We start from the raw sequence: 25,729 nt of genomic DNA, 5'->3' as shown, positions 1-25,729 counted from the left end.
TTTTGGTCTTTTTTGATACACAGTCTCCCTGTAGCCCCAGCTGCTGTGGAACTTGCTATGTAGACTAGACTGGCCTAGAACTCACAGAGATCCTCCTGCCTTTCCTGCCCGAGTGCTGGGCTTAAAGGCGTGTGCCACCACTCTTGGCCTTTTTCTTTCTCTTGTTTTTTCACTGGGGGTTCTTCAAAACTATTAATTTATTCCTTAATCTAGGTGTGTCCTGTATGCAGTATGGGACTACCTTCCCTGGATTCTACTGATAACATTCATTAATTTGTATTAGTAACAGGACCTAAATGTTCAAGAAAAATGGGGGACAGCGCAACTTCATTCTGCCATTGACTTTTGGGGCCTAGTTAGTGAAAGATGTCTGTTCACTCTTGCAAGTGAGGGCTAGTGGCTCTTCTTGGTCGGCAGAGCTCCCTGGTTGAGAGGTACTCTTTGGGGAAAGAGTACTCTGTATAAGCCTCTCTGCTCAAACAAAGGTTTGGCCTTCAGCTATGCTCATAGAAGCTCTGTCCCTCCACCTGAGGAATCCTGTCTTCTGTACTAGATCACCAAGGTGATGCTGCTAAAGGGCTGGCGTTGTGTAGAGTGTATTGTGTGTGAAGTATGTGGCCAAGCTTCCGACCCCTCACGCCTGCTGCTCTGTGATGACTGTGACATTAGCTACCATACCTACTGCCTGGACCCCCCACTGCTCACCGTGCCCAAAGGTGGCTGGAAGTGCAAGTGGTAAGGAGACCTGGGGTCTTTCAATGAGCCTGGGACCTGACAGGAGAGGGTGAGTGGGCCTGGGATATTGAGTAGATAAAATGTTGAGTTCATAATAGCCTGTGTTTAGGGGGCCAACCTGCTTGGTTGGTTCTCAGCAGAGGTACCTCTGGGATCCTAGGTGCTGAAGGTCTGTCTTTCTGCCCTTACCAGGTGTGTGTCTTGTATGCAGTGTGGGGCTGCCTCCCCTGGCTTCCACTGTGAATGGCAGAATAGTTACACACACTGTGGGCCCTGTGCCAGTCTGGTGACCTGCCCTATCTGTCATGCTCCCTATGTGGAGGAAGACCTGCTAATCCAGTGCCGCCACTGTGAACGGTAAGAGCATCCCTTTCCCCTCTGCTGTCAGCTGGCATTGCCTGTGGCTTATCCCCATTTCCCTTTTCTCAGGTGGATGCATGCTGGCTGCGAGAGCCTCTTCACAGAGGATGATGTGGAGCAAGCAGCTGATGAGGGCTTTGACTGTGTTTCCTGCCAGCCTTTTGTGATAAAGCCTGTGGGTGAGTATCAGGTTCTAGAAGAAGCAAAGAGGACACAAGTGTGTCTTGCTTTGGGACCACACTCGAAGCTGCGTTTGGTTTGTCCTCCCCACAGCACCTGTTGCCCCGCCAGAGTTGGTACCTATGAAGGTGAAAGAGCCAGGTAAGTCAACAGAAGTTTTGAATACTAAAGTCAGCTAAGACCATAGACACTGTCTATGCTCCAACCTCCCAACCTTGTCTCATTTTAAGGGGAAAACAAAGACTCAGAGGTTAAATGGCCTACCCAAAATTACCTGCTAAGTTAGTGGCCAAGTTATGACTAGAACCAAGGTGTCTAGGTTCCCAGACACAGTAGGGGGACCTCTTTACTGCCAGAATTTCATTCAGGGAGCACACCTCTTTCTTTTCAGTGAAGGGGATGAGGTCATCTTCCCTGTTTCAATGTGGGGACCATCCTTATTATCGAAGGCACTGTGTGCTGAAATGCAACAAGCAGTATCCTTCCTGTCTTTAGAATTCTCTTGATGACCTCTCCAGGTTTCTGCAATAGCAGACTCAGCTCAGAATCCCTCAGTCACTGATGAAGAGCTTCAACCAGTGCCCCTTGGTGACTTCGGCCCTTAGAACCCAGATAGGACTTGTCATCTGTCACTGCTTTTGTCTCATCTGGGGCCTAGGTTAAAATTTGTTGAGCGAATTCTGGTTTCCCTGGGGCCACTGTCCAGAGGTCACTGTCCAGGGGTCATATGTTCTTCCCTGTTGTTCAGAGCCCCAGTACTTTCGCTTCGAGGGTGTGTGGCTGACAGAAACTGGCATGGCAGTGCTGCGTAACCTGACCATGTCACCACTACACAAGCGGCGTCAGCGTCGAGGACGGCTAGGCCTCCCAGGCGAGGCAGGCCTGGAGGGTTCTGAGCCTTCTGATGCCCTCGGCCCCGATGACAAGAAGGATGGGGACCTGGACACTGATGAGCTGCTCAAGGGTGAAGGTTGGACTGGGGAATCACAGAAGGACAGATACTGGGAGAAGCACAGCCCATTGCAGTTGGGATGTTGGGTAGGGCTGCATTGCCATTAGTGGGCCAGCACTGTTGGTCTTGTTCAGGTAGCACTGTGGCAGGATGCTGGGTTCCCTCTGACAGGAGGACAAACGGGCCCATTTCTCTCATATCTCCGCCTCTTCCGTCACCATATGCAGGTGGTGTGGAGCACATGGAGTGCGAAATTAAACTAGAAGGCCCCGCCAGCCCAGATGTGGAGCCTGGCAAAGAAGAGACGGAAGAAAGCAAAAAACGCAAGCGCAAACCCTATCGGCCTGGTGAGGCCGTGGTTGGGACAAGGGGTTGTAAGGGGCAGCTCACCAGGTCCCCAGTGGCTTCTCATTCTTAGCTCCACTTTCTTATAGGCATTGGTGGTTTCATGGTGCGACAGCGAAAGTCTCATACACGTGTGAAAAGGGGGCCTGCTGCACAGGCGGAGGTGTTGAGTGGGGATGGGCAGCCCGACGAGGGTGAGACGGGTGAGGGCACCAGTGGGGCCTGGGGGACGGTGGGGCTCACGGCACACGTGGGGCAGTGCTAGTGAGGACTCATTATAAGGGCAAGGAGTGAGGGGGTCTAGCTGGTTGGGGAAGGGAGTAGCTAGAAAGTTGGGCACAGCATACTTAGTATCCCCAGAGAGCCTGAGTCTCTTTTGGCCATAGTGCTGCCTCCTGACCTGCCTGCGGAGGGGTCTGTGGAACAGAGCCTTGTCGAAGGTGATGAGAAGAAGAAGCAACAGCGACGAGGACGCAAAAAGAGCAAGCTAGAGGACATGTTTCCTGCTTACCTGCAAGTAGGTCGTAAGCTCCAGGGGTGGAGAACATCTGTGCCCAAAGGGCATCAAGAAACGGTTTCTTTTGACGATTCCTATAGGAAGCCTTCTTTGGGAAGGAACTGTTGGACCTGAGCCGGAAGGCCCTTTTTGCAGTTGGAGTGGGCCGGCCAAGCTTTGGACTAGGAACTCCAAAAGCCCGGGGGGATGGAGGTCCAGATAAAAAGGAGCTTCCCACCTTGCAGAAAGGTTAGCTACATGGAAATAAATTGTTCTGATGAGAGCCAATATTACCTTTTGTTCATGGTTGGCAAAGATGACTAAAGGGGAAGTGGCTGGTCTTTTGAAGTTAAGGGTGGGCCGGGGACCTGGCCTATGGGGATAGGGACCCATTCTGAGCATCAAGTGTCAGCCATCTCTGATTAGAGTGGGAATGTTGCTCGTAGGAGATGATGGTCCAGATGTTGCAGATGAAGAGTCACGTGGCACTGAGGGCATGGCTGATACACCAGGTGAGGGCCACTAAGTGTTGGGTCCTATCTTGGTTTTGCCTTTTAACAATGGCTCTGCCACGTTTTGGAAGCTGGGTACTGCTCCATACCTCCTGTGGTTCCTGTTGGCCTGTGAGGTACCACCGTACCTCCAGTGGCCTCTACTGATGGCTTTCTTCTGAAAATTACAGGACTTGAGGATGGGGTTGTAAAGTCATCCCCAGTACCCAGTGACCCTGAGAAGCCAGGCACTCCAGGTGAAGGAATGCTTAGCTCTGACTTAGACAGGATTCCCACAGAAGGTGAGGTTTATAAGGGTTTTTTTGTGTGTGTCTAAGGGCCCTTCCATGGGAAAAGAAAGCCTATCTATGTACCGCTCTGCTGGGAGAGTCCTGGTACCTTCTCTGCCGTGACCATTTGTAGATCTGTGGTGTCACGTGAGCCTCCCAGTCTTCTTCAGCAGTTTGCTTTGTCGTTCCCCCATAGAACTGCCCAAGATGGAGTCCAAGGACCTGCAGCAGCTCTTTAAAGATGTCCTGGGTTCTGAACGAGAGCAGCATTTGGGTTGTGGAACTCCTGGGCTAGAAGGCAGCCGTGCACCACTGCAGAGACCCTTTCTCCAAGGTGATTATAGAGTAGTGGGAACGGTTTCGAGTCCGCTGTAGCTAGGCTTGTTCCCTGTGTAGGCCAGTTGCTTCCTTTTGTGTGACCTTACTATTCTTACAGGTGGACTCCCTTTGGGCAGTCTCCCCTCCAGCAGCCCAATGGACTCCTACCCGGGCCTCTGCCAGTCCCCCTTCCTAGATTCTAGGTTGGTATCTGTGCTTAACCTCCATGGGTAGTCCCTGCTGTCCTTTCCACCTGGGCCCTGCCTTGCTCTTTTGATTCCTGGGCCACTGAAGAGACTAAAGAGCTCTCTTGCTCTTACAGTGACTTTCTTCAGATGGGACAGGGCAGTGGCCTAGAACTCTGGGTAGTCTGTCTGGGTTGGGTATTGAAATCCCTGCTCTCTGTGACTTTCTGCCCCTGCGCCCCAGGGAGCGCGGGGGCTTCTTTAGCCCAGAACCCGGTGAGCCAGACAGCCCCTGGACAGGCTCAGGGGGCACCACGCCCTCCACTCCCACCACCCCTACCACAGAGGGTGAAGGCGACGGGCTCTCCTATAACCAGCGGAGTCTACAGCGATGGGAAAAAGATGAAGAACTGGGTCAGCTCTCCACTATCTCACCTGTGCTCTATGCCAACATTAACTTTCCTAATCTCAAGCAAGATTATCCAGGTACCTTTGGGTGAGGGCAAGGGAAACCTCCTGGCAGGTGGAGGGGTTACCTGCCAAGTCTCTTCTGATTTCATTCCCTCTGCCTTTCAGACTGGTCTAGTCGTTGCAAACAAATCATGAAGCTCTGGAGAAAGGTTCCAGCCGCTGACAAAGCCCCCTACCTGGTAAGACAAAGGAGTATGGGCTAGCCTGAGACCTGAAATTGAGGGAAGTATCTAGGGCTTCACCTCAGTTCCTTCCACTCCTTCCCTACCTCCTTCTATCCCTAAAACAGCTGTGTTGGGGATTGGCTCCTGGGTAGGCCACGTGACAAGAGGGCTGGGGACTGGGCTTGAGGCTGAGCACAAGGTCTCATGTTGTTTTGAATCTCTCAGCAAAAGGCCAAAGATAACCGGGCTGCTCATCGCATCAACAAGGTGCAGAAGGTGAGTGGGGGCTGGGCCTGGCTGTACTGCTGATGACCTGTAGTGGTGGCCCTTCTAGAATCGGGAGATAGGGGCCATCCCTACAGCAAGCAGCCTGACTGCTCTGCTTGGTCTCCTTCTGTAGCAGGCTGAGAGCCAGATCAACAAGCAGGCCAAGGTGGGCGACATAGCCCGTAAGACTGATCGACCAGCCCTCCATCTCCGCATTCCCCCCCAGCCAGGGGCACTGGGCAGTCCGCCCCCTGCTGCGGCCCCCACCATTTACATTGGCAGCCCCACCACCCCTGCCGGCTTGTCTACCTCTGCGGACGGGTTCCTGAAGCCGCCAGCGGGCACAGTGCCCGGCCCCGACTCACCTGGTGAGCTCTTCCTCAAGCTCCCATCCCAGGTGCCCGCCCAAGTGCCTTCGCAGGACCCCTTTGGACTGGCCCCTGCCTATGCCCTGGAGCCCCGCTTCTCTGCGGCACCACCCACCTACCCTCCTTACCCAAGCCCAGCTGGGGCCCCTGCCCAGCCCCCAATGCTGGGCACCACATCTCGTCCTGTGACTGGTCAGCCAGGGGAACTCCACACTACCCCACCGGGTACCCCCAGACACCAGCCCTCCACGCCTGACCCCTTCCTCAAACCCCGATGCCCCTCACTGGACAACCTGGCTGTGCCTGAGAGCCCGGGGGTAGCAGGAGGCAAGGCTTCCGAGCCTCTGCTCTCACCCTCACCTTTTGGGGAGTCTCGGAAAGCCCTAGAGGTGAAGAAGGAAGAACTTGGGGCATCCTCTCCTGGATATGGACCCCCAAACCTGGGCTTTGTTGACTCACCCTCCTCAGGCCCCCATCCGGGTAGCCTAGAGTTAAAGGCACCTGATGTCTTCAAAGCTCCCCTAACCCCTCGGGCATCTCAGGTAGAGCCCCAGAGCCCTGGCCTGGGCCTACGGGCCCAGGATCCACCCCCTGCCCAGGCTTTGGCCCCTTCTCCTCCCAGCCACCCAGACGTCTTTCGTCCTGGCTCCTACCCTGATCCTTATGCCCAACCCCCATTGACCCCTCGGCCTCAACCACCACCCCCTGAGAGCTGCTGTGCCCTGCCCCCTCGCTCACTGTCCTCTGACCCTTTCTCTCGAGTACCCGCTAGTCCTCAGTCTCAGTCCAGTTCCCAGTCCCCGTTGACCCCTCGTCCTCTGTCTGCTGAGGCTTTCTGCCCGTCCCCGGTTACCCCTCGCTTCCAGTCCCCTGACCCTTATTCTCGTCCACCCTCACGTCCTCAGTCCCGTGACCCATTTGCCCCATTGCATAAGCCACCCCGACCCCAGCCCCCTGAAGTTGCCTTTAAGGCTGGGCCTCTAGCCCACACTCCGCTGGGAGCTGGGGGCTTCCCAGCAGCCCTGCCCTCTGGGCCAGCAGGTGAGCTCCATGCTAAGGTCCCAGGTGGGCAGACCCCTAATTTTGCCCGGTCCCCAGGGACAGGTGCATTTGTAGGCACCCCCTCTCCCATGCGGTTCACTTTCCCACAGGGGGTAGGAGAGCCTTCCCTAAAGCCCCCTGTCCCACAGCCTGGTCTCCCTCCACCCCATGGGATCAACAGCCATTTTGGGCCTGGCCCCATCTTGGGCAAGCCTCAAAGCACAAACTACGTAGCCACGGGGAACTTTCACCCATCGGGCAGCCCCCTGGGGCCCAGCAGTGGGCCTACAGGGGAGGGCTATGGGCTGTCCCCACTACGCCCCGCATCAGTTCTGCCACCACCCACACCCGATGGATCCCTCTCCTACCTGTCCCATGGAGCCTCACAGCGGGCAGGTATCACCTCTCCAGTGGAAAAGCGAGAAGATCCAGGGGCTACCATGAGTAGCTCTTTGGCAACACCTGAACTCTCAGGTACCCAGGATCCAGGCATGTCAAACCTTAGCCAGACAGAGCTGGAGAAGCAGCGGCAGGTTGGTGGATGTGCTGGGACTGATCTCCCCATACTTGTGCTGTCTCTCTGCCAGCCCTGTGATTACAGTGGAACGGGCTTTTCTATTTTCTGCACAGCGCCAACGGCTGCGGGAGCTGCTGATTAGGCAGCAGATCCAGCGTAACACCTTACGGCAGGAGAAGGAAACAGCTGCAGCAGCTGCAGGTGCAGTCGGGCCTCCAGGCAACTGGAGTGCTGAACCCAGCAACCCTGCCTTTGAGCAGCTGAATCGAGGCCAGACCCCTTTCACTGGTACCCAGGTAGGTAGATGGGCAAGGGGTGGTGGGGCCAGCATACTGAAGGTGGCTCTACCTTCATTTACTTCTGTTGTCTAGGATAAGAACAGTCTTGTGGGATTATCCTCAAGCAAGCTAGGTGGTCCAATTCTGGGGCCAGGGGCCTTCTCCAGCGATGACCGACTTTCCCGGCCGCTTCCACCAGCCACACCTTCCTCTATGGACATGAATAGCCGGTGAGGTTCCAGGAAGTTGCGTGCTTGCATGCATGTGTGTGAATGGGATAAGTTTTACCATCACTGTATTCTGCCTTTGATTTCCCCCTGTCACTATGCGTGTGTGTGTGTGTGTGTGTGCGAGAGAGAGAGAGAGAGAGAGTGGGACAAGTTTTACCATCACTGTATTCTGCCTTTGATTTCCCCCTGTCACTATGCGTGTGTGTGTGTGTGTGTGTGCGAGAGAGAGAGAGAGAGAGAGTGGGACAAGTTTTACCATCACTGTCTTCTGCCTTTGATTTCCCCCTGTCACTATGCGTGTGTGTGTGTGTGTGTGTGCGAGAGAGAGAGAGAGAGAGAGTGGGACAAGTTTTACCATCACTGTCTTCTGCCTTTGATTTCCCCCTGTCACTATGCGTGTGTGTGTGTGTGTGTGTGCGAGAGAGAGAGAGAGAGAGAGTGGGACAAGTTTTACCATCACTGTCTTCTGCCTTTGATTTCCCCCTGTCACTATGCGTGTGTGTGTGTGTGTGTGTGCGAGAGAGAGAGAGAGAGAGAGTGGGACAAGTTTTACCATCACTGTCTTCTGCCTTTGATTTCCCCCTGTCACTATGCGTGTGTGTGTGTGTGTGTGTGCGAGAGAGAGAGAGAGAGAGAGTGGGACAAGTTTTACCATCACTGTCTTCTGCCTTTGATTTCCCCCTGTCACTATGCGTGTGTGTGTGTGTGTGTGTGCGAGAGAGAGAGAGAGAGAGAGTGGGACAAGTTTTACCATCACTGTCTTCTGCCTTTGATTTCCCCCTGTCACTATGCGTGTGTGTGTGTGTGTGTGTGCGAGAGAGAGAGAGAGAGAGAGTGGGACAAGTTTTACCATCACTGTCTTCTGCCTTTGATTTCCCCCTGTCACTATGCGTGTGTGTGTGTGTGTGTGTGCGAGAGAGAGAGAGAGAGAGAGTGGGACAAGTTTTACCATCACTGTCTTCTGCCTTTGATTTCCCCCTGTCACTATGCGTGTGTGTGTGTGTGTGTGTGCGAGAGAGAGAGAGAGAGAGAGTGGGACAAGTTTTACCATCACTGTCTTCTGCCTTTGATTTCCCCCTGTCACTATGCGTGTGTGTGTGTGTGTGTGTGCGAGAGAGAGAGAGAGAGAGAGTGGGACAAGTTTTACCATCACTGTCTTCTGCCTTTGATTTCCCCCTGTCACTATGCGTGTGTGTGTGTGTGTGTGTGCGAGAGAGAGAGAGAGAGAGAGTGGGACAAGTTTTACCATCACTGTCTTCTGCCTTTGATTTCCCCCTGTCACTATGCGTGTGTGTGTGTGTGTGTGTGCGAGAGAGAGAGAGAGAGAGAGTGGGACAAGTTTTACCATCACTGTCTTCTGCCTTTGATTTCCCCCTGTCACTATGCGTGTGTGTGTGTGTGTGTGTGCGAGAGAGAGAGAGAGAGAGAGTGGGACAAGTTTTACCATCACTGTCTTCTGCCTTTGATTTCCCCCTGTCACTATGCGTGTGTGTGTGTGTGTGTGTGCGAGAGAGAGAGAGAGAGAGAGTGGGACAAGTTTTACCATCACTGTCTTCTGCCTTTGATTTCCCCCTGTCACTATGCGTGTGTGTGTGTGTGTGTGTGCGAGAGAGAGAGAGAGAGAGAGTGGGACAAGTTTTACCATCACTGTCTTCTGCCTTTGATTTCCCCCTGTCACTATGCGTGTGTGTGTGTGTGTGTGTGCGAGAGAGAGAGAGAGAGAGAGTGGGACAAGTTTTACCATCACTGTCTTCTGCCTTTGATTTCCCCCTGTCACTATGCGTGTGTGTGTGTGTGTGTGTGCGAGAGAGAGAGAGAGAGAGAGAATGGGACAAGTTTTACCATCACTGTATTCTGCCTTTGATTTCCCCCTCTCACTAATCCTCTGGTGACACTTACTCTTCCTCGTTCTTTTCCCTCAGTTTCTTTTTGTCTTTCCTTACTACCCTAAGCTGTGTGAGCTCTCCATGCTGATCACACCTCACTGCTGCATATTTTTCCAGGCAACTTGTAGGAGGCTCCCAGGCCTTCTATCAGCGCACGCCCTATCCTGGGTCCCTGCCTTTACAACAGCAGCAGCAGCAGCAGCAGCAGCAGCAGCAGCAGCAGCAGCAGCAGCAGCAGCAGCAGCAGCAGTTATGGCAGCAGCAGCAGACAACAGCAGCAACCTCCATGCGACTTGCTATGTCTACTCGTTTTTCATCAACTCCTGGACCTGATCTTGGCCGCCAAGCACTAGGTTCCCCCTTGGCAGGAATTCCTACCCGACTTCCAGGCCCTGCTGAGCCAGTGCCTGGTCCTGCTGGTCCTGCTGGTCCTGCTCAGTTCATTGAGTTGCGACACAATGTACAGAAAGGACTTGGACCTGGGGGATCTCCATTTCCCATTCAGGGTCCCCCTCAGAGGCCCCGATTTTACCCTGTAAGTGAGGAACCCCATCGACTGGCTCCTGAAGGGCTTCGGAGCCTGGCGGTATCAAACCTTCCCCCTCAAAAACCCTCAGCCCCTTCAGCTCCTGAATTGAACAACAGTCTCCATCAGACACCCCACACCAAAGGTCCTGCCCTACCAGCTAGCTTGGAACTGGTCTCACGCCCCCCCTCAAGCACTGAGCTTGGCCGTCCCCCGCTGGCCCTGGAAACTGGAAAGTTACCTTGTGAGGATCCTGAGCTGGATGATGATTTTGATGCCCACAAGGCCCTAGAGGATGATGAAGAACTTGCTCACCTAGGTCTGGGTGTGGATGTGGCCAAGGGTGATGATGAGCTGGGCACTCTGGAAAACCTGGAGACTAATGATCCCCACCTGGATGACCTCCTCAATGGAGATGAATTTGACTTACTAGCATATACTGACCCTGAGCTAGACACTGGGGACAAGAAGGACATCTTCAATGAGCACCTAAGGCTGGTGGAGTCAGCAAATGAGAAAGCTGAACGGGAGGCCCTGCTTCGGGGGGTGGAGCCAGTATCTTTAAGCTCAGAGGAACGCCCTCCCCCTGCCACAGATAACTCTGAGCCTCGCCTTGCATCTGTGCTCCCTGAGGTGAAGCCCAAGGTGGAGGAGGGAGGACGCCATCCTTCTCCCTGCCAGTTCACCATTAATACCCCCAAAGTAGAGTCAGCACCTCCTGGCACTGCCCTAAGCTTGGGTCTGAAGCCAGGACAGACGGTGATGGGCAGCCGGGATACTCGAATAGGTACAGGACCATTTCCCAGCAGTGGGCACACAGCTGAGAAGGGCCCCTTTGGGACTACAGGAGGGACCCCAGCTCACTTGCTGACCCCCAGCCCACTAAGTGGCCCAGGAGGCTCCTCTCTTCTGGAAAAGTTTGAGCTAGAGAGCGGGGCTCTGACCTTGCCTGGTGGACATGCACCACCAGGGGATGAGCTGGACAAGATGGACAGCTCACTAGTAGCCAGCGAGTTGCCCCTGCTCATCGAGGACCTGTTGGAGCATGAGAAAAAGGAGCTGCAGAAGAAGCAGCAGCTTTCAGCACAGCTACAGCCTGCTCAGCAGCAGCAGCAACAGCCCCTGCTGCCTACACCAGGCCCTGCCCAGGCCATGCCACTGCCACATGAGGGCTCTTCTCCCAGTTTAGCTGGGCCCCAGCAGCAGCTTGCCCTGGGTCTCGGAGGTAATCGACAGCCAGGCTTGGGCCAATCATTAATGCCCACCCAGTCACCAAGTCATGCCCTTCAGCAACGCCTGGCCCCATCTATGGCTATGGTCTCCAACCAGGGGCATATTCTAAGTGGGCAGCAAGGGGGGCAGACAAGCTTGGTGCCCCAGCAGAGCTCACAGCCAGTGTTAGCACAGAAGCCCATGAGTGCCATGCCTTCATCCATGTGCGTGAAGCCACAGCAGCTGGCTCTGCAGCAACAGCAGCTTGCGAACAGCTTCTTCCCAGATACAGGTAACCTTAGCTGTTAGCATAGTTGAGTTACTTAGCTGTGATCCTAGTTGTCACCAAATGGGCAAAGTCTAGCAACCTAAGATAAGCCCTAGTTAAGGGAGATGGGCTAAACCATGTTACTGTAAGTAGACACTGTAGCTTTTCAGAAGGAAGTCAGAAGTTTTGGGTCTATTACAGGCATTCCAAATATATGTGAATGAATGAAGCCTGATTAGCAAAGCTGTATGACAGTGATAAAGGCTAAGTTTAGGACTTGGGGAGAAGAGGTACAATGGTCAGCAGTCTAGGCAGGTGAAAAGATGAAGACACTATAGAGGCAGGAAAACCTATGGCGAACAATGATGTGGTAGAGGTGTGCAGACACTTTATAGTTTTGGAGAGATAAGAAGTGAGTCCATTTTTAGGAACATCTCAGATTGGTTGAGTAATTAGCTTTATTTTTGAGAATTGGTTTCATTATGCAGCATTGGCTGGCCTGGAACTTATTGTGTGGACCAGGCTGGCTTGGCCTGTAACTCACGGAGATCTGCCTGCCTTTGCCTCTCTGGTGCTGGGATTAAAGGCATGTGCCACCACGCCCATTGCATTATTACACTTTGTGAAGTAGTACTTGCTATTTGTCATCTGTCTGATTTCGTCCTAACAGATTCATTAAGTGGGTATTATACTTGGCTTTGATTAAAGAGGAGGAAACTGAGGCAAAAAAGTTAAGTAATTTGTCTAAGATTGCATAGCATCTAGCAGAGCTAGATTTGAGCTCCTCTTAACTACCTCAGAATTCCAGGAGAATGAAATTAGTTAGTCCTTCAGAGAGTTGGGAGCTGGTTAAGCTTTCTGAGTAGGAGAGATCTATAACAAAGTGTGGAGTTGAGTTTTTTTTGTTGTTGTTTTTGGTTTTGTTTGTAGTTGCTTCTATCTTGGGGGTGGTGAGAGGACAGGGTAGGGTGGACAATGACACAGGGTTTCATGCCAGCCTTGAAATCACTTATGTAGCTGAACATGATCTTAAATTTAGGATCCTCCTGCCTCCACTTCTCAAGTGCTAGGATTACAAGTATGCTACAATACCTTGTTTATTCTGGTTTGGTCTTTGAGACAGAGTCTTGCTATGTAGCCCAGGCTAGTTTTGCCTCTGAGTGCTGGGATGAGTGTGTACCACAGTGCCCAGCTTTTTTCTCCTTTTTTAACCAGTGTCCTAGACCAGCAGGACAGTGGGTTATTAGGTGATGATTTTTTTGCATTAGAGACAGCTCTGCCATCTAGGGCTTTGCTGTAGTGCCCATTTCTTGGGTTCTTGAGCTAGAATACTTTAAAGAATACTTTCCAGCTGAAAGTGTGCTTTTTTTGTTTGTTTGGTCTTTTTGAGACAGGGTTTCCCTGTAGCCCCAGCTGTCCTGGAGCTCACTATGTAGACCAGGCTGGCCTTGAATTCACAGAGATCCGCCTGCCTCTGCCTACCGAGTGCTGGGATTAAAGGCGTGTACCACCATGCCCGGCACAGACTCCCTTTTCTTAAGAACTGTGCAAATAGTAATAAAAGGAAAGCAGAACCTTGTGTGACGTGAATAATAGAGCTGCATCACCAGGCTACCTTGTTCCTAGCTCATGAACTTGGATTTGTTCTACATGTCTTAGTGGAGATCAGAGTGTTGGGGAAATAGCGATCATACAGTGGATCATTGACCCCAAGCCCAGCTTATTTGGCTCCTCCTTTTTCAGACCTGGACAAGTTTGCTGCAGAAGATATCATTGATCCTATTGCAAAGGCCAAGATGGTAGCTTTGAAAGGCATCAAGAAAGTGATGGCTCAGGGCAGCATTGGGGTGGCACCTGGTATAAACAGGTAAGACTCAGGACTGGTGTGGGGCTGGCCCTGTTCTTTCTCAGTCATACCCCTTTTTTGGCGCTCCTCACTGCTTGTCCTGTTTCTTTATGCCCTCACTGACACATAATCACCTATGTTTTGATGGACTCTAGGCAGCAAGTGTCGCTGCTAGCTCAGAGGCTCTCTGGAGGGTCTGGCAGTGATCTACAGAACCATGTGACCCCTGGGAGTGGCCAGGTGAGTACTTAAGGTGGAAGTAGGAACTTGTGTACTATTCCATTGGACCACCTTTCTTAGGGCCTGGCTGGAAACTGACCTTTTAGCAATCTTTCTTACCCCAGGAGCGGAATCCTAGTGACTCTTCCCAGCCTCGTCCTAATCCACCCACTTTTGCCCAGGGAGTGATCAGTGAGTATGGGGCAAAGGAGGAAGGTACAAAGAAGTGTTTAGGAGCCTGTGGAAGGAGGTCACCATTTTGCAAATCCTAACATACAAGTTCCTCTTCCAGATGAGGCTGACCAGCGGCAGTATGAAGAGTGGCTATTCCACACCCAGCAGCTTCTACAGATGCAGCTGAAGGTGCTAGAGGAGCAGATTGGTGTGCACCGAAAGTCTCGGAAGGCTCTGTGTGCCAAGCAGCGCACTGCCAAAAAGGCTGGCCGTGAGTTTCCAGAAGCTGATGCTGAGAAGCTCAAGTTGGTTACAGAACAGCAAAGCAAGATCCAGAAACAGCTGGATCAGGTAGAGAAGCAAACTTTAGTTTAGCATCCAGAAATCAGGGATTGAGGGATAGCTTGGGTGGGCAGGCTCTTGGCTGACCTCTCCAACCCTCTCATGTTAGGTCCGGAAACAGCAGAAGGAACATACAAATCTCATGGCAGAATATCGAAACAAACAGCAGCAACAACAACAGCAGCAGCAGCAGCAGCAACAACAGCAGCAGCACTCGACTGTGCTGGCCCTCAGCCCTTCTCAGAGTTCTCGTGTACTTACCAAGCTCCCTGGCCAGCTGCTCCCTGGCCATGGGCTACAACAACCACAGGCACCTCCGGGTGGGCAGGCTGGAGGTCTTCGCCTGCCTCCAGGGGGGATGGTACTACCTGGACAGCCTGGAGGCCCATTCCTCAACACAGCCTTGGCCCAACAACAGCAGCAGCAACATTCTGGTGGGACTGGATCCTTGACTGGCCCCTCAGGGGGCTTCTTCCCTGGCAATCTTGCTCTCCGAAGCCTTGGACCTGACTCAAGACTTTTACAGGAAAGGCAGCTACAGCTGCAACAGCAGCGCATGCAGCTGGCCCAGAAACTGCAGCAGCAGCAGCAGCAGCAGCAGCAGCAGCAGCAGCAGCAGCACCAGCACCTCTTAGGGCAGGTGGCAATCCAGCAGCAACAGCAGCAAGGTCCCGGAGTACAAGCAAACCAAGCTCTGGGCCCCAAGCCTCAGGGGCTTCTGCCTCCCAGCAACCACCAGGGCCTCCTGGTCCAACAGCTGTCCCCTCAGCAACTGCAAGGGTCCCAGGGTGTGCTGGGTCCTGCCCAGGTGGCAGTGTTGCAGCAACAGCACCCTGGAGCTTTGGGTCCTCAGGTCCCTCACAGACAGGTGCTTATGACTCAGTCCAGGGTACTGAGTTCCCCTCAGCTACCACAGCAGGGTCACAGCCTTATGGGACACCGGCTAGTCACTGCCCAGCAGCAGCAGCAACAACAGCAGCAACAACAGCAGGGACCCATGTCAGGGCTTTCCCATCTTCAGCAAGGACTGATAGCACATGGTGGACAGCCCAAATTGAGTGCTCAGGCCTTGGGCGCCTTACAGCAGCAACAGCTTCAGCAGCAGCAGCTTCAACAACAGCAACTCCAACAGCAGCAGCAACAGCAGCAGATAGGCCTCTTGAACCAGAGTCGAACTTTACTGTCTCCGCAGCAGCAGCAACAGCAGCAGCAGCAGCAGCAGATGACGACGACGACGACGACGACGACGACGACACTTGGGCCTGGCATGCCAGCCAAGCCTCTTCAACACTTTTCTAGCCCTGGAGCTCTGGGTCCAACCCTCCTCCTATCAGGCAAGGAACAAAATACTGTAGAGACAACGCTTCCTTCAGAGGTCACTGAGGGGCCCTCGACACATCAAGGAGGGCCACTTGGAGTAGGAACTACACCTGAATCAATGGCCGTTGAACCAGGGGAGGTAAAACCCTCTGTTTCTGGAGACTCACAACTCCTGCTTATCCAATCCCAGGCTCAGCCTCAACCCAACTCTCTGCAGCCACCTCTGAGACTCCCAGGACAACCGCAGCAGCAGGTTAACTTGCTCCACACAGCTGGTGTAGGAAACCATGGGCAGCAGTTAGGCAGTGGATCCTCTTCTGAGGCCCCGTCTATGCCCCACCTGCTGTCCCAGCCTTCTCTTTCCTTAGGAGAGCAGCCTGGGCCTATGACCCAGAACCTTCTGGGCCCCCAACAACCTCTTGGACTAGAGCGACCAATGCAAAATAACACAGGGCCACAGCCTCCCAAATCAGGACCCGTCCCCCCGTCTGGGCAGGGTCTCCCTGGGGTTGGAGTCATGCCTACAGTGGGTCAACTTCGAGCACAGCTCCAGGGAGTCCTGGCCAAAAACCCGCAGCTGCGGCACTTGAGTCCTCAGCAGCAGCAGCAGCTGCAGGCATTACTCACACAGCGGCAGCTGCAGCAGAGTCGGGGAGTACACCAGACCCCACCCTTCCAGGAGCCGGGGACCCAGCCCTCTCCCCTTCAGGGCCTCCTGAGTTGCCAACCTCAACCTGGGGGTTTTCCTGGATCCCAGACAGGCCCCCTCCAGGAGCTAGGGGCAGGGCCTCGACCTCAGGACCTACCCCGGCTCCCTGTCCCACAAGGAGCCTTATCCACAGGACCAGCCCTTGGCCCTGTCCATCCTACACCTCCACCATCTAGTCCCCAAGAGCCAAAGAGACCTTCACAATTACCTTCCCCCAGTGCCCAGCTCACCCCTACCCATCCAGGGACTCCAAAGCCCCAAGGACCAACCTTGGAGCTGCCTCCTGGCAGAGTCTCACCTGCTGCTGCCCAACTCGCAGATAACTTCTTTGGCAAGGGACTGGGACCTTGGGACCCCTCAGATAACCTCATAGAGGCCCAGAAGCTAGAGCAGAACAACCTTGTTCCCGGGCATCTGGAGCAGGTGAATGGACAGGTGGTACACGAACCACCCCAACTCGGCATCAAGCAGGAGCCTAGGGAAGAGCCTTGTGCCCTGGGTTCCCAGGTGGTGAAGAGGGAGGCCAATGGAGAGCCAGTAGGGGCACCAGGCACCAGCAACCACCTTCTGCTAGCAGGCCCCCGCTCAGAGGCTGGGCATCTGCTCCTGCAGAAGCTTCTACGAGCAAAGAATGTGCAACTTGGTGCTGGGCGGGGGTCTGAGGGGCTGCGAGCTGAGATCAACGGACACATTGACAGCAAGTTGGCTGGGCTGGAGCAGAAACTGCAGGGTTCTCCTAGCAACAGGGAGGTGAGTACTCTTGTCTAGCTTGGAAGGAGAGTGGGGTCTGTAGTGATGGGGGTAGAGTGTGGGTCAGAACAGGTCAGGGCTTTGAGGATGAGGGCAGCAGCCTTCAACAGGGTTTATCTGGCTTAGGATGCAGCGGTAAGGAAGCCTTTGACGACAAAGCCCAAGCGGGTACAGAAAGCCAGTGACAGGTTGGTGAGCTCCCGAAAGAAGCTTCGGAAGGAAGACGGGGTCAGGGCAAACGAGGCCTTGCTGAAACAGCTAAAACAGGTGACTTCTGGGAGTCAGTCCTCTAGTCCCATCCCAGGATAGGGGACATACCTCTGAGGTATAGTTGTAGGTGCTAATGCTGCAGGCTACTAGCTTTGTCATTTTGCCCTTCTAGGAACTGTCCCTGCTGCCTCTGACGGAGCCTACCATCACCTCCAATTTTAGCCTCTTTGCTCCCTTTGGTAGTGGCTGCCCAGTCGGTGGGCAGAGTCAGCTGAGAGGGGCCTTTGGAAGTGGGACCCTGCCCACCGGCCCTGACTACTATTCCCAGCTGCTTACAAAGGTCAGAACAATGGCAATACTTTTTGGGAATAATAAGGTTCTTGGGGCTGGAGGTGGGCATGAAAGTCTGGAGGAGATTGCTGTTGTAGTGTGGGGCCAGGAGATTATACCAGTCTCCCTATGCCATCTTGCACACAACACCCACCCCACCCCCCCAGAATAACCTGAGTAACCCGCCGACACCACCCTCGTCGCTGCCCCCCACCCCACCCCCATCGGTGCAGCAGAAGATGGTGAATGGCGTCACCCCCTCTGAAGAGCTGGGGGAGCACCCCAAGGATGCGGCCTCTGCCCGGGACACTGAAGGAACACTGAGGGGTAAGTGAAGAGCTGCTTTTGCTTTCCCAGTGGATTTGGTGGCTGAGATCCAGGCATGTTGTGGTACCCTGCCACACAGTATCAGAACTGTCCTTTGTATACAACAGATAGCTGGTGGGAAGGACTTCTTCAGGATTGATTTGTTGGGGACAAGAATGGGCTGCTTGAGTCTGTTGTAAAGGCAGTAGGCAGGTTGGTAACAGGGAGAATCTGAGTGAAGTTTGTGTAGAAGAAAGTCTGGCATTTGTGTGTGGAGTCATGGTCAGACTTACATTTGAACTCTAGCACAAGTATATTTAGCTGTGTTATTTAGACCAAGTAACTTGATTGATTTGTGTGAGCCTTGATTTTCTCCCTATAAATCTGTTATATTACCTAATAGTTGTTAAAAGATTAAATAGTGGTATGGTGGCACATACCTGTAATCTGAGCCAACTGGGAGAAGGCAAGACCCAGTTAGCCTATGCTACATAGAAAGACCCAGTCTCAAAAAAAGAGTGGGGGGACTAGAGAGATGGCTCAGTGGTTAAGAGGACCCAGGTTCAATTCCCAGCACCACATGGCAGGTAACAACCATCAGTAACGTCAGTTCCAGGGGATTTGACGCCCTCTTCTGGCCTCCTTGGGCACTGCATGGCACGGGTGCACTTTAGCAAGCAATACACACACACACACAAATAAAGAAGCATACCTAAAGCCTAATGGCTGGTACATAAAGAAGGTAGCTCAATGTATATAGCTTATCTACCCTACACTGTTAGTTGGGTAGTCATCATAGCTGAGACCTCATGCTAATTGAGACCCAAATGTTAGCGGCAGAGTATCATCTGCTCTGGCAACACTTACCTTGACTTTTCTCCCTACCAACCCCTCAGATGCTTCAGAGGTGAAGAGTCTAGACCTGTTGGCCGCTCTGCCTACACCCCCTCACAATCAGACTGAGGATGTCAGGTAGGAGTAGGGCTGGAAATGGGGGAGGGTTGGGGGTAAGTGGCCTCATTTTCTTTAGCCCATGGCAGATACTGGTTAAGGCTGTAACACATACTGATCTTTAGCTTGAGAGGGGAATCCATGGGTCTGTACCAACACCTGTTTGCATTTGGCCTGTAGGATGGAGAGCGATGAGGACAGTGATTCTCTTGATAGCATTGTGCCTGCTTCATCCCCTGAGAGCATTCTGGGGGAGGAAGCCCCCCGCTTCCCTCAGCTGGGCTCTGGCAGGTGGGAACAGGACAACCGAGCCCTCTCCCCTGTCATCCCCATCATCCCTCGTGCCAGCATCCCTGGTATGTGCTGCTCTGGGGGAATGGGCCAGGCCAAGGATGGCTGGTTGTCAGAAGCAGGGGTTGGGGTGGTGGTGGAGGGAAATAACTAAATCTAGACAAGTTCTTTCTCATTCAGTCTTCCCAGATACCAAACCTTATGGGGTCCTTGACCTTGAGGTCCCTGGGAAGCTGCCTGCCACGGCTTGGGGAAAGGACAAAGGAAGTGAGGTGTCAGTCATGCTGACGGTTTCTGCCGCCGCCGCCAAGGTGCGTCCTAGGGTCACCTCGAGGCCAAAGAGATCTTTGTCACAGGGTGGTCTCCAGGGTGTATCTGGTTAAAAAATTCAAATGTCCAAAAATTTGTTCATGAGTGCTTGCTGTGTGTGAAAGCCTGGGCTAGGGACTATGAGATGAGGGTAAATGAAGTAGGGTCCCTCCAGGAACTCATTATCCAGGGGCAAAGACAGACAACTAACAGACAGTGCTGTGTCTGTTGACAGATGCTACAATACTGTGCTCCAGTCACATTTCGTGGTCAAAATTGGAAAACAGTTAAAAACAGCATTGATTTCTTACTTTGCAAACATGTGCAGTTTGTGAGTGCACAGTTTCCTTTCTGTGCAACTCCTATATGTACAGTGGTTTGGGAAAGGGTGTATGAAGGGAGCTGGCATGGTACAAGGAACACTGATCTACCCCTTGCACAGTGGGTTTGGGGTGCGTGCCCTTGCCTGGCAGTGTTTCCTTGATGACATGTTTTCCCCATCTTTTCATCTGCCTGGGCAGAACCTGAGTGGTGTGATGGTAGCAGTGGCTGAGTTACTAAGCATGAAGATCCCCAACTCCTATGAGGTGCTGTTCCCAGACAGTCCTGCCCGGACAGGCCTTGAGCCTAAGAAGGGGGAAACCGAGGGTCCTGGTGAGTGGGGCAGGAGAGTACCTTGGGATCAGAGGGAAAGAGTTCTGGTGAAAGACTAACGCCTTTCTTTCTGCAGGTGGGAAAGAAAAGAGTTTGAGTGGGAAGGGCACAGACACTGGACCTGATTGGCTAAAGCAGTTTGATGCAGTATTGCCTGGCTATACCCTCAAAAGCCAGCTAGACATCTTGAGCCTCCTGAAACAGGTAGGTCTCAGGGAGGACATGGTTCAGTTTTAGGAAGAAGGTGCTATCTAGGGCAAAGAAGAGCTTCTGAGGGAGTGGAATCTTGGTGAGAGGAGGGAGAAGGGTTAGTTAGCTGAGTAACTAGCACTAATATCCAAGGGCCTTCCTGTAGGAGAGTCCTGCCCCAGAGCCATCCACCCAGCACAACTACACCTACAGCGTCTCCAACCTGGACGTGAGGCAGCTCTCCGCCCCACCTCCTGAGGAACCCTCCCCACCTCCATCTCCCTTGGCCCCCTCTCCTGCCAGCCCCCCTGCCGAACCCCTGGTTGAACTTCAGGCTGAACCCTCTGCTGAGCCACCAATCCCTTCACCTCTGCCATTGACCTCATCTCCTGACTCTGCCCGGCCCAAACCCCGAGCCCGGCCCCCTGAAGAAAGTGAGGACTCCCATCCCCCACGCCTCAAAAAGTGGAAAGGGGTACGCTGGAAGCGGCTACGGCTACTGTTGACCATTCAGAAGGGCAGTGGGCGACAAGAGGATGAACGAGAGGTGGCAGAGTTTATGGAGCAGCTTGGCACAGCCTTGCGACCCAACAAGGTGCCTCGAGACATGCGGCGATGCTGTTTCTGTCATGAAGAGGGAGATGGTGCCACTGATGGGCCTGCCCGCCTGCTCAACCTAGATCTGGACCTCTGGGTGCACCTCAACTGTGCCCTGTGGTCCACGGAGGTGTATGAGACTCAGGGTGGGGCACTGATGAACGTAGAGGTTGCCCTGCACCGAGGATTGCTCACCAAGTGTTCCCTGTGCCAGCGAACTGGTGCCACCAGCAGTTGCAATCGCATGCGTTGTCCCAATGTCTACCATTTTGCCTGTGCCATCCGCACCAAGTGCATGTTCTTCAAGGACAAGACCATGCTGTGTCCAGTGCATAAGATCAAGGGGCCATGTGAGCAGGAGCTCAGTTCGTTTGCTGTCTTCCGGCGAGTCTACATCGAGCGAGATGAGGTGAAGCAGATTGCCAGCATCATCCAGCGGGGAGAGCGGCTACACATGTTCCGTGTGGGGGGCCTTGTGTTCCATGCCATCGGACAACTGCTCCCACACCAGATGGCTGACTTCCACAGTGCCACTGCCCTCTATCCTGTTGGCTATGAGGCCACGCGCATCTACTGGAGCCTTCGTACCAACAATCGCCGCTGCTGCTACCGCTGCTCCATTGGTGAGAATAATGGGCGGCCAGAGTTTGTGATCAAAGTCATGGAGCAGGGTTTAGAAGACCTGGTCTTCACCGATGCCTCTCCCCAAGGTGAGCACTGGAATATGAAATTGGGCCAGTTTCTCCCCAGGGGTCACTTTACAGTGTCAGGAAGGTCTACAGCTTTTAGGTAAGTGACCTGTCCCCATCTCACATAGGCACAGTCTCTTGAAAACTCCCAAAGAATGGAGTTCACCCTCTCTTAGTCACTGTAAATGCCTCTGTGATTGAAAATATTTTTCGTAGCCAAGCATGGCGGCTCACACCTCTAATCCCAGTACTTGGGAGAGGTGGAGGTCAGAAGATCAAAAGTCAAGGTCATCCTCAGCACCATAATAACCTGGAAGCCTGCCTGGGCTTCATGAGATTGCCTCAAAAAACCATGTTTCATATGTTTTATATTGTTTTCCTATCCTTGGAAGACCAAATGACAAAGTTTTGAGACCCTCTTGTCTGGTGCATCCTACTTAATCTTAATTTTTTTTTTTTCCCCTATGTAAAATCCTTTTTAGAGTTTTTTATTTTTATGGCACTGGGGCTGGAACTGGACCCAGCACATGCTAGAGAAATTATACCATTGAGTTGTAATCATAGCCCCTTTAAATCTTTCTCTTTTTTTTTTTTTTTTTTTTTTTTTTTTTTTTTTTTTTTTTTTTTTTTTTTTTTTTTTTTTTTTTTTTTTTTTTTTTTTTTTTTTTTTGTCTTTTTGAGTCAGGGTCCCCTTGTAGTCCCAGCTAGCCTGGAACTTGCTATGTAGACCAAGCTGGCCTCTGCCTCTGCCTCCTGAGTGTTGGGGCTAAAGGTGTGTGCTACCATACCTGGCCTTAAATCTTTCTTTTTATGTCATAACAAAAAAACAGCAGAAGCCAAGGGTGGTGGCACACACCTTTAATTCTAGCACTCAGGAGTCAGAGGTAGGTAGATCTCTATGAGATCAAGGCCAACCTGGTCTACATAGTGAATTCCAGACCCTGTCTCATTAACCCCCCCCCCATATATATATACATGAATGACAGGAAGTATGTTTTACTGAGCATGTGTACTGTAAGAGACAGATCCAGTTGAGTGATTTATATACACTGTGTTCATATAACCCTGTAAGGTAAGTAGTAGAATTAAGTATTTGACTTAAGTCCTATAGCCATTACTTAGAACCTGCAACCAGTCATCCCAATTCCAAATCATGTATATGTTCATTCAATAAGAAATGACCTTTACTAGGTCTCTGGGACCTGGGTTTGTCTCTCTGTGTCACAAGTTCCGTGATTCCCTTCAAAAATTGTAGCTTCTGGGACTGAGAGACCATGAAGGGGTCCTGAAGACCCACAGGAAGGTGAAGACCATAGAAAAACAACAGTCCAGGAATGGTGTTATAGGCAGGAAGTCAGTAAGCAGAGGTTGCTCTGAAGGATGCTCCTGTCTCACCCTCTAGCTGTATGGAATCGTATCATCGAGCCTGTGGCTGCCATGAGAAGAGAGGCCGACATGCTGAGGCTCTTTCCTGAATATCTGAAAGGCGAAGAACTCTTTGGGCTGACGGTGCATGCTGTGCTTCGCATAGCTGAATCAGTAAGCAGGGGCCAAGCTGGGGGCTAAGTGGGCACTGGGTGTCTTGGCCCTGCCTCAAAGGAGCTAAAGCAGTGCTACTTGTGCCCACAGCTGCCTGGGGTAGAGAGCTGTCAGAACTACTTATTCCGCTATGGGCGCCACCCCCTGATGGAGCTGCCACTCATGATCAACCCCACCGGCTGTGCCCGATCAGAGCCTAAAATCCTCACACACTACAAACGGTGAGCTTGTGGGGCTGGGACCATGGGCTGTGGTGTGGATGTGGGTAGGATCTTCTGGCCACATTATGACAGTCTTGAGATGCAGATCAGAGTTTTCTCCAAGAACCCGTAGGACTCCTGAGTAGAGGGTGCACAAGTGTTGCTGGGGTATCCTTTTCTTCTTCTCTAATCAGCTCAGGTGTACTGGGTTGACCAGGGATACAGGACAGAGTTCTCTTGGGTACCCTGGGAATGGCTGCTGGGAGGTTCTCGGTAGACAATGGTAAGTTTTGTGAAATACTTAAGGGAGTTGGTCACTTCTTCCTTCTTTGGTTTTGCTTCCAGAGGGGCCAGTGATACTCCCAGACTTCAGACACCCCACGAATGCTAGGGCCACCTTCCCTTTCCAAAGTGGAGTTGGTTTAGAAATAAAGAATTAGAAGTATAATAGAAAAATAATAAAACCTTACATTTGTATAGCACTTTATACTTTTTTTTTCAAAGCGTTTTCACATCCATTATCTCATTTGATCCTCACAACAACCTTATGAGGTAGGTAGGGCAGGTGGTATGATCCCCATTTTACAGCTGAGAAAAAACTGAGGCCCAGATAGACTGTGTGACTACATAAAGGTCACACAGCTGGGACCAGACCCTCACCTCTTAACTTGTGGGTCACTGTTCTTTCTGTATACCACCATAGCCTAACCTTGGTTCTTGGGTAGAGGGAGGCAGAATCCATGGAGCAGGGCTTTCTGAAGGCCTTTGGTGGCTCCATGGCTGTCATAGAATGTCAGACACTCTTCCTCTAGTCAGCCCTAGTCCTTGATGCTCTACAACAGTGGTTTTCAAACTGAGTACATGTATTCCAAAAGCACTGGAGCACAAAAGTCAGTGGGCAGACTTGACCCTTCCTGTGTGTGACTTCACCTTCCCCAAATTGGATTTAGCCAGACGAGCTCCATTTCACCTATGGATTGGAGTTGCAGTCAACATTTTGTTGAAGAAAATTAAAATGCTACCAATTACAGAAGAAACGTACTCCAAATGTTTGAAAACCACTGCTCTGGGATGGGCAGGAATTTGGCTGTGCCCTAGAGTGGTGAAAGGCTACCGCCAGGCAGCAGTCATTCCCCTGCACTGAGCCGTCTACACAGAGCCCGATGCTGTGCTGTAGAGTGGGACAGTCTGAAGAAAGGCAAGGATACCATCTTCAGGCTGTGTTTTCACAGCCAATTAAAAGTCAGATAGCCACTGTGGTAGAGACGGCCCCCATTTTCAGGGCTTACAGCATAATGCAGGAGGTAGGACTTAAGACAACTGAGCAAACCATCAACTTAAATTCTAGTCCTGGGCAACTTGGGAAAGACTCCAAGAGGAGCGTGGCCTTGCCCGTGGTCTGGTGGGATGGTGGTAGAAATATGAAATGGGAGAGCAGGCTCAGTGGAGGGGAATTGATGCCCCTCCCTCTCCACACCCTCTCCCTACCCTGGGCTGTCTCCACTAACCCAGGGTGTGCAGAAGGGTCCTAGTACCTAGTTGTTGCCTCACCAGTGCTGAGACCCAGGTGCCTCTACTCCCAGGGTAACAGGCACTTCAGTGCTTGCTGGTAGCACACACCCCTACCTGGCATACTGTGTTCCCAGGGAGGAGCTGGGCAGTGTGTGCTTGGCCTGTCTTGTCATGGACTGTATCACCCCCAGGCCCCATACCTTGAACAGCACCAGCATGTCTAAGGCATATCAGAGCACCTTCACAGGCGAGACCAACACCCCATACAGCAAGCAGTTTGTGCACTCCAAGTCATCTCAGTACCGGCGCCTGCGCACTGAGTGGAAGAACAACGTTTATCTGGCTCGCTCCCGTATCCAGGGCCTGGGGCTCTATGCAGCCAAGGACCTAGAAAAGCACACGATGGTCATCGAGTACATTGGCACCATTATTCGCAATGAGGTGGCCAACCGGCGGGAGAAAATCTATGAGGAACAGGTACTGCTTATGTGGGACTGGCATGGAAGGGGGTCCATTCTGAGCCAAGGAGCCAAGGGGTAGGTTTAGATCTTGGAGGGTAGTTGGAAAGCCATGCAGGAGGAGAAATTAAGGTCATTCCAGATAAGCCCACTGCCTGAATTTGTTTCCTAATACTCTTCCCTTCTACAACCTCTGCCTTTCTAGAATCGAGGCATCTACATGTTTCGGATAAACAATGAGCATGTGATTGATGCTACATTGACTGGAGGCCCTGCCAGGTGAGAGACAAAGAAGAGATTTAAGGGTCTGTTATGGTGACCTTCTGGGTATAGGCCAGCAATGAGCCAAAATTGTCTCCACTTAGTTGCCTGGCATCACTGACTCTGACTCTGTCCCACTGTCCAGGTACATTAACCATTCCTGTGCCCCTAACTGTGTAGCAGAAGTTGTGACATTTGACAAGGAGGACAAAATCATCATCATCTCCAGCCGGCGAATCCCCAAAGGAGAAGAGGTGAGAGGAAGCTCCCTGAGTAGCTGACAAAGCAGTCCC

General features: G+C 52.4%; 1 protein-coding gene across 9 annotated transcripts in view; it reads left to right on the top strand.

Moving 5' to 3' along the window:
• The window catches only part of Kmt2d (lysine methyltransferase 2D), a 42,668-nt gene that overhangs the window by 13,914 nt on the left and 3,025 nt on the right, over positions 1–25,729 (top strand). For 3 of the 9 annotated variants that reach the window (XM_029556422.1, XM_029556421.1, XM_029556420.1), the window contains exons 16-55: positions 554–735; positions 928–1,092; positions 1,165–1,274; positions 1,369–1,416; positions 2,024–2,245; positions 2,455–2,574; positions 2,662–2,775; positions 2,959–3,089; positions 3,170–3,317; positions 3,515–3,580; positions 3,751–3,861; positions 4,046–4,183; positions 4,286–4,370; positions 4,597–4,838; positions 4,929–5,002; positions 5,213–5,263; positions 5,388–7,196; positions 7,294–7,476; positions 7,552–7,688; positions 9,692–11,604; positions 13,324–13,447; positions 13,582–13,666; positions 13,771–13,837; positions 13,938–14,170; positions 14,271–16,940; positions 17,067–17,207; positions 17,323–17,490; positions 17,648–17,807; positions 18,683–18,758; positions 18,918–19,093; positions 19,209–19,339; positions 19,859–19,991; positions 20,068–20,195; positions 20,347–21,487; positions 22,869–23,005; positions 23,096–23,226; positions 23,710–23,757; positions 24,909–25,194; positions 25,381–25,454; positions 25,582–25,690. In XM_029556422.1, the coding sequence (XP_029412282.1) occupies positions 554–735; positions 928–1,092; positions 1,165–1,274; positions 1,369–1,416; positions 2,024–2,245; positions 2,455–2,574; positions 2,662–2,775; positions 2,959–3,089; positions 3,170–3,317; positions 3,515–3,580; positions 3,751–3,861; positions 4,046–4,183; positions 4,286–4,370; positions 4,597–4,838; positions 4,929–5,002; positions 5,213–5,263; positions 5,388–7,196; positions 7,294–7,476; positions 7,552–7,688; positions 9,692–11,604; positions 13,324–13,447; positions 13,582–13,666; positions 13,771–13,837; positions 13,938–14,170; positions 14,271–16,940; positions 17,067–17,207; positions 17,323–17,490; positions 17,648–17,807; positions 18,683–18,758; positions 18,918–19,093; positions 19,209–19,339; positions 19,859–19,991; positions 20,068–20,195; positions 20,347–21,487; positions 22,869–23,005; positions 23,096–23,226; positions 23,710–23,757; positions 24,909–25,194; positions 25,381–25,454; positions 25,582–25,690 (12,267 nt within the window). The remainder of the gene's footprint in view (positions 1–553; positions 736–927; positions 1,093–1,164; positions 1,275–1,368; positions 1,417–2,023; positions 2,246–2,454; positions 2,575–2,661; positions 2,776–2,958; positions 3,090–3,169; positions 3,318–3,514; positions 3,581–3,750; positions 3,862–4,045; positions 4,184–4,285; positions 4,371–4,596; positions 4,839–4,928; positions 5,003–5,212; positions 5,264–5,387; positions 7,197–7,293; positions 7,477–7,551; positions 7,689–9,691; positions 11,605–13,323; positions 13,448–13,581; positions 13,667–13,770; positions 13,838–13,937; positions 14,171–14,270; positions 16,941–17,066; positions 17,208–17,322; positions 17,491–17,647; positions 17,808–18,682; positions 18,759–18,917; positions 19,094–19,208; positions 19,340–19,858; positions 19,992–20,067; positions 20,196–20,346; positions 21,488–22,868; positions 23,006–23,095; positions 23,227–23,709; positions 23,758–24,908; positions 25,195–25,380; positions 25,455–25,581; positions 25,691–25,729) is intronic. The other 6 variants (XM_029556423.1, XM_029556424.1, XM_029556427.1 and 3 more) reach the window with 6 other exon arrangements.

Source organism: Nannospalax galili, unplaced genomic scaffold (assembly GCF_000622305.1).
Source record: "Nannospalax galili isolate Female #2095 unplaced genomic scaffold, S.galili_v1.0 scaffold867, whole genome shotgun sequence".
In the NCBI taxonomy this organism is placed as follows: domain Eukaryota; kingdom Metazoa; phylum Chordata; class Mammalia; order Rodentia; family Spalacidae; genus Nannospalax; species Nannospalax galili.
This window is presented reverse-complemented; position numbering and strand designations above follow the sequence as displayed.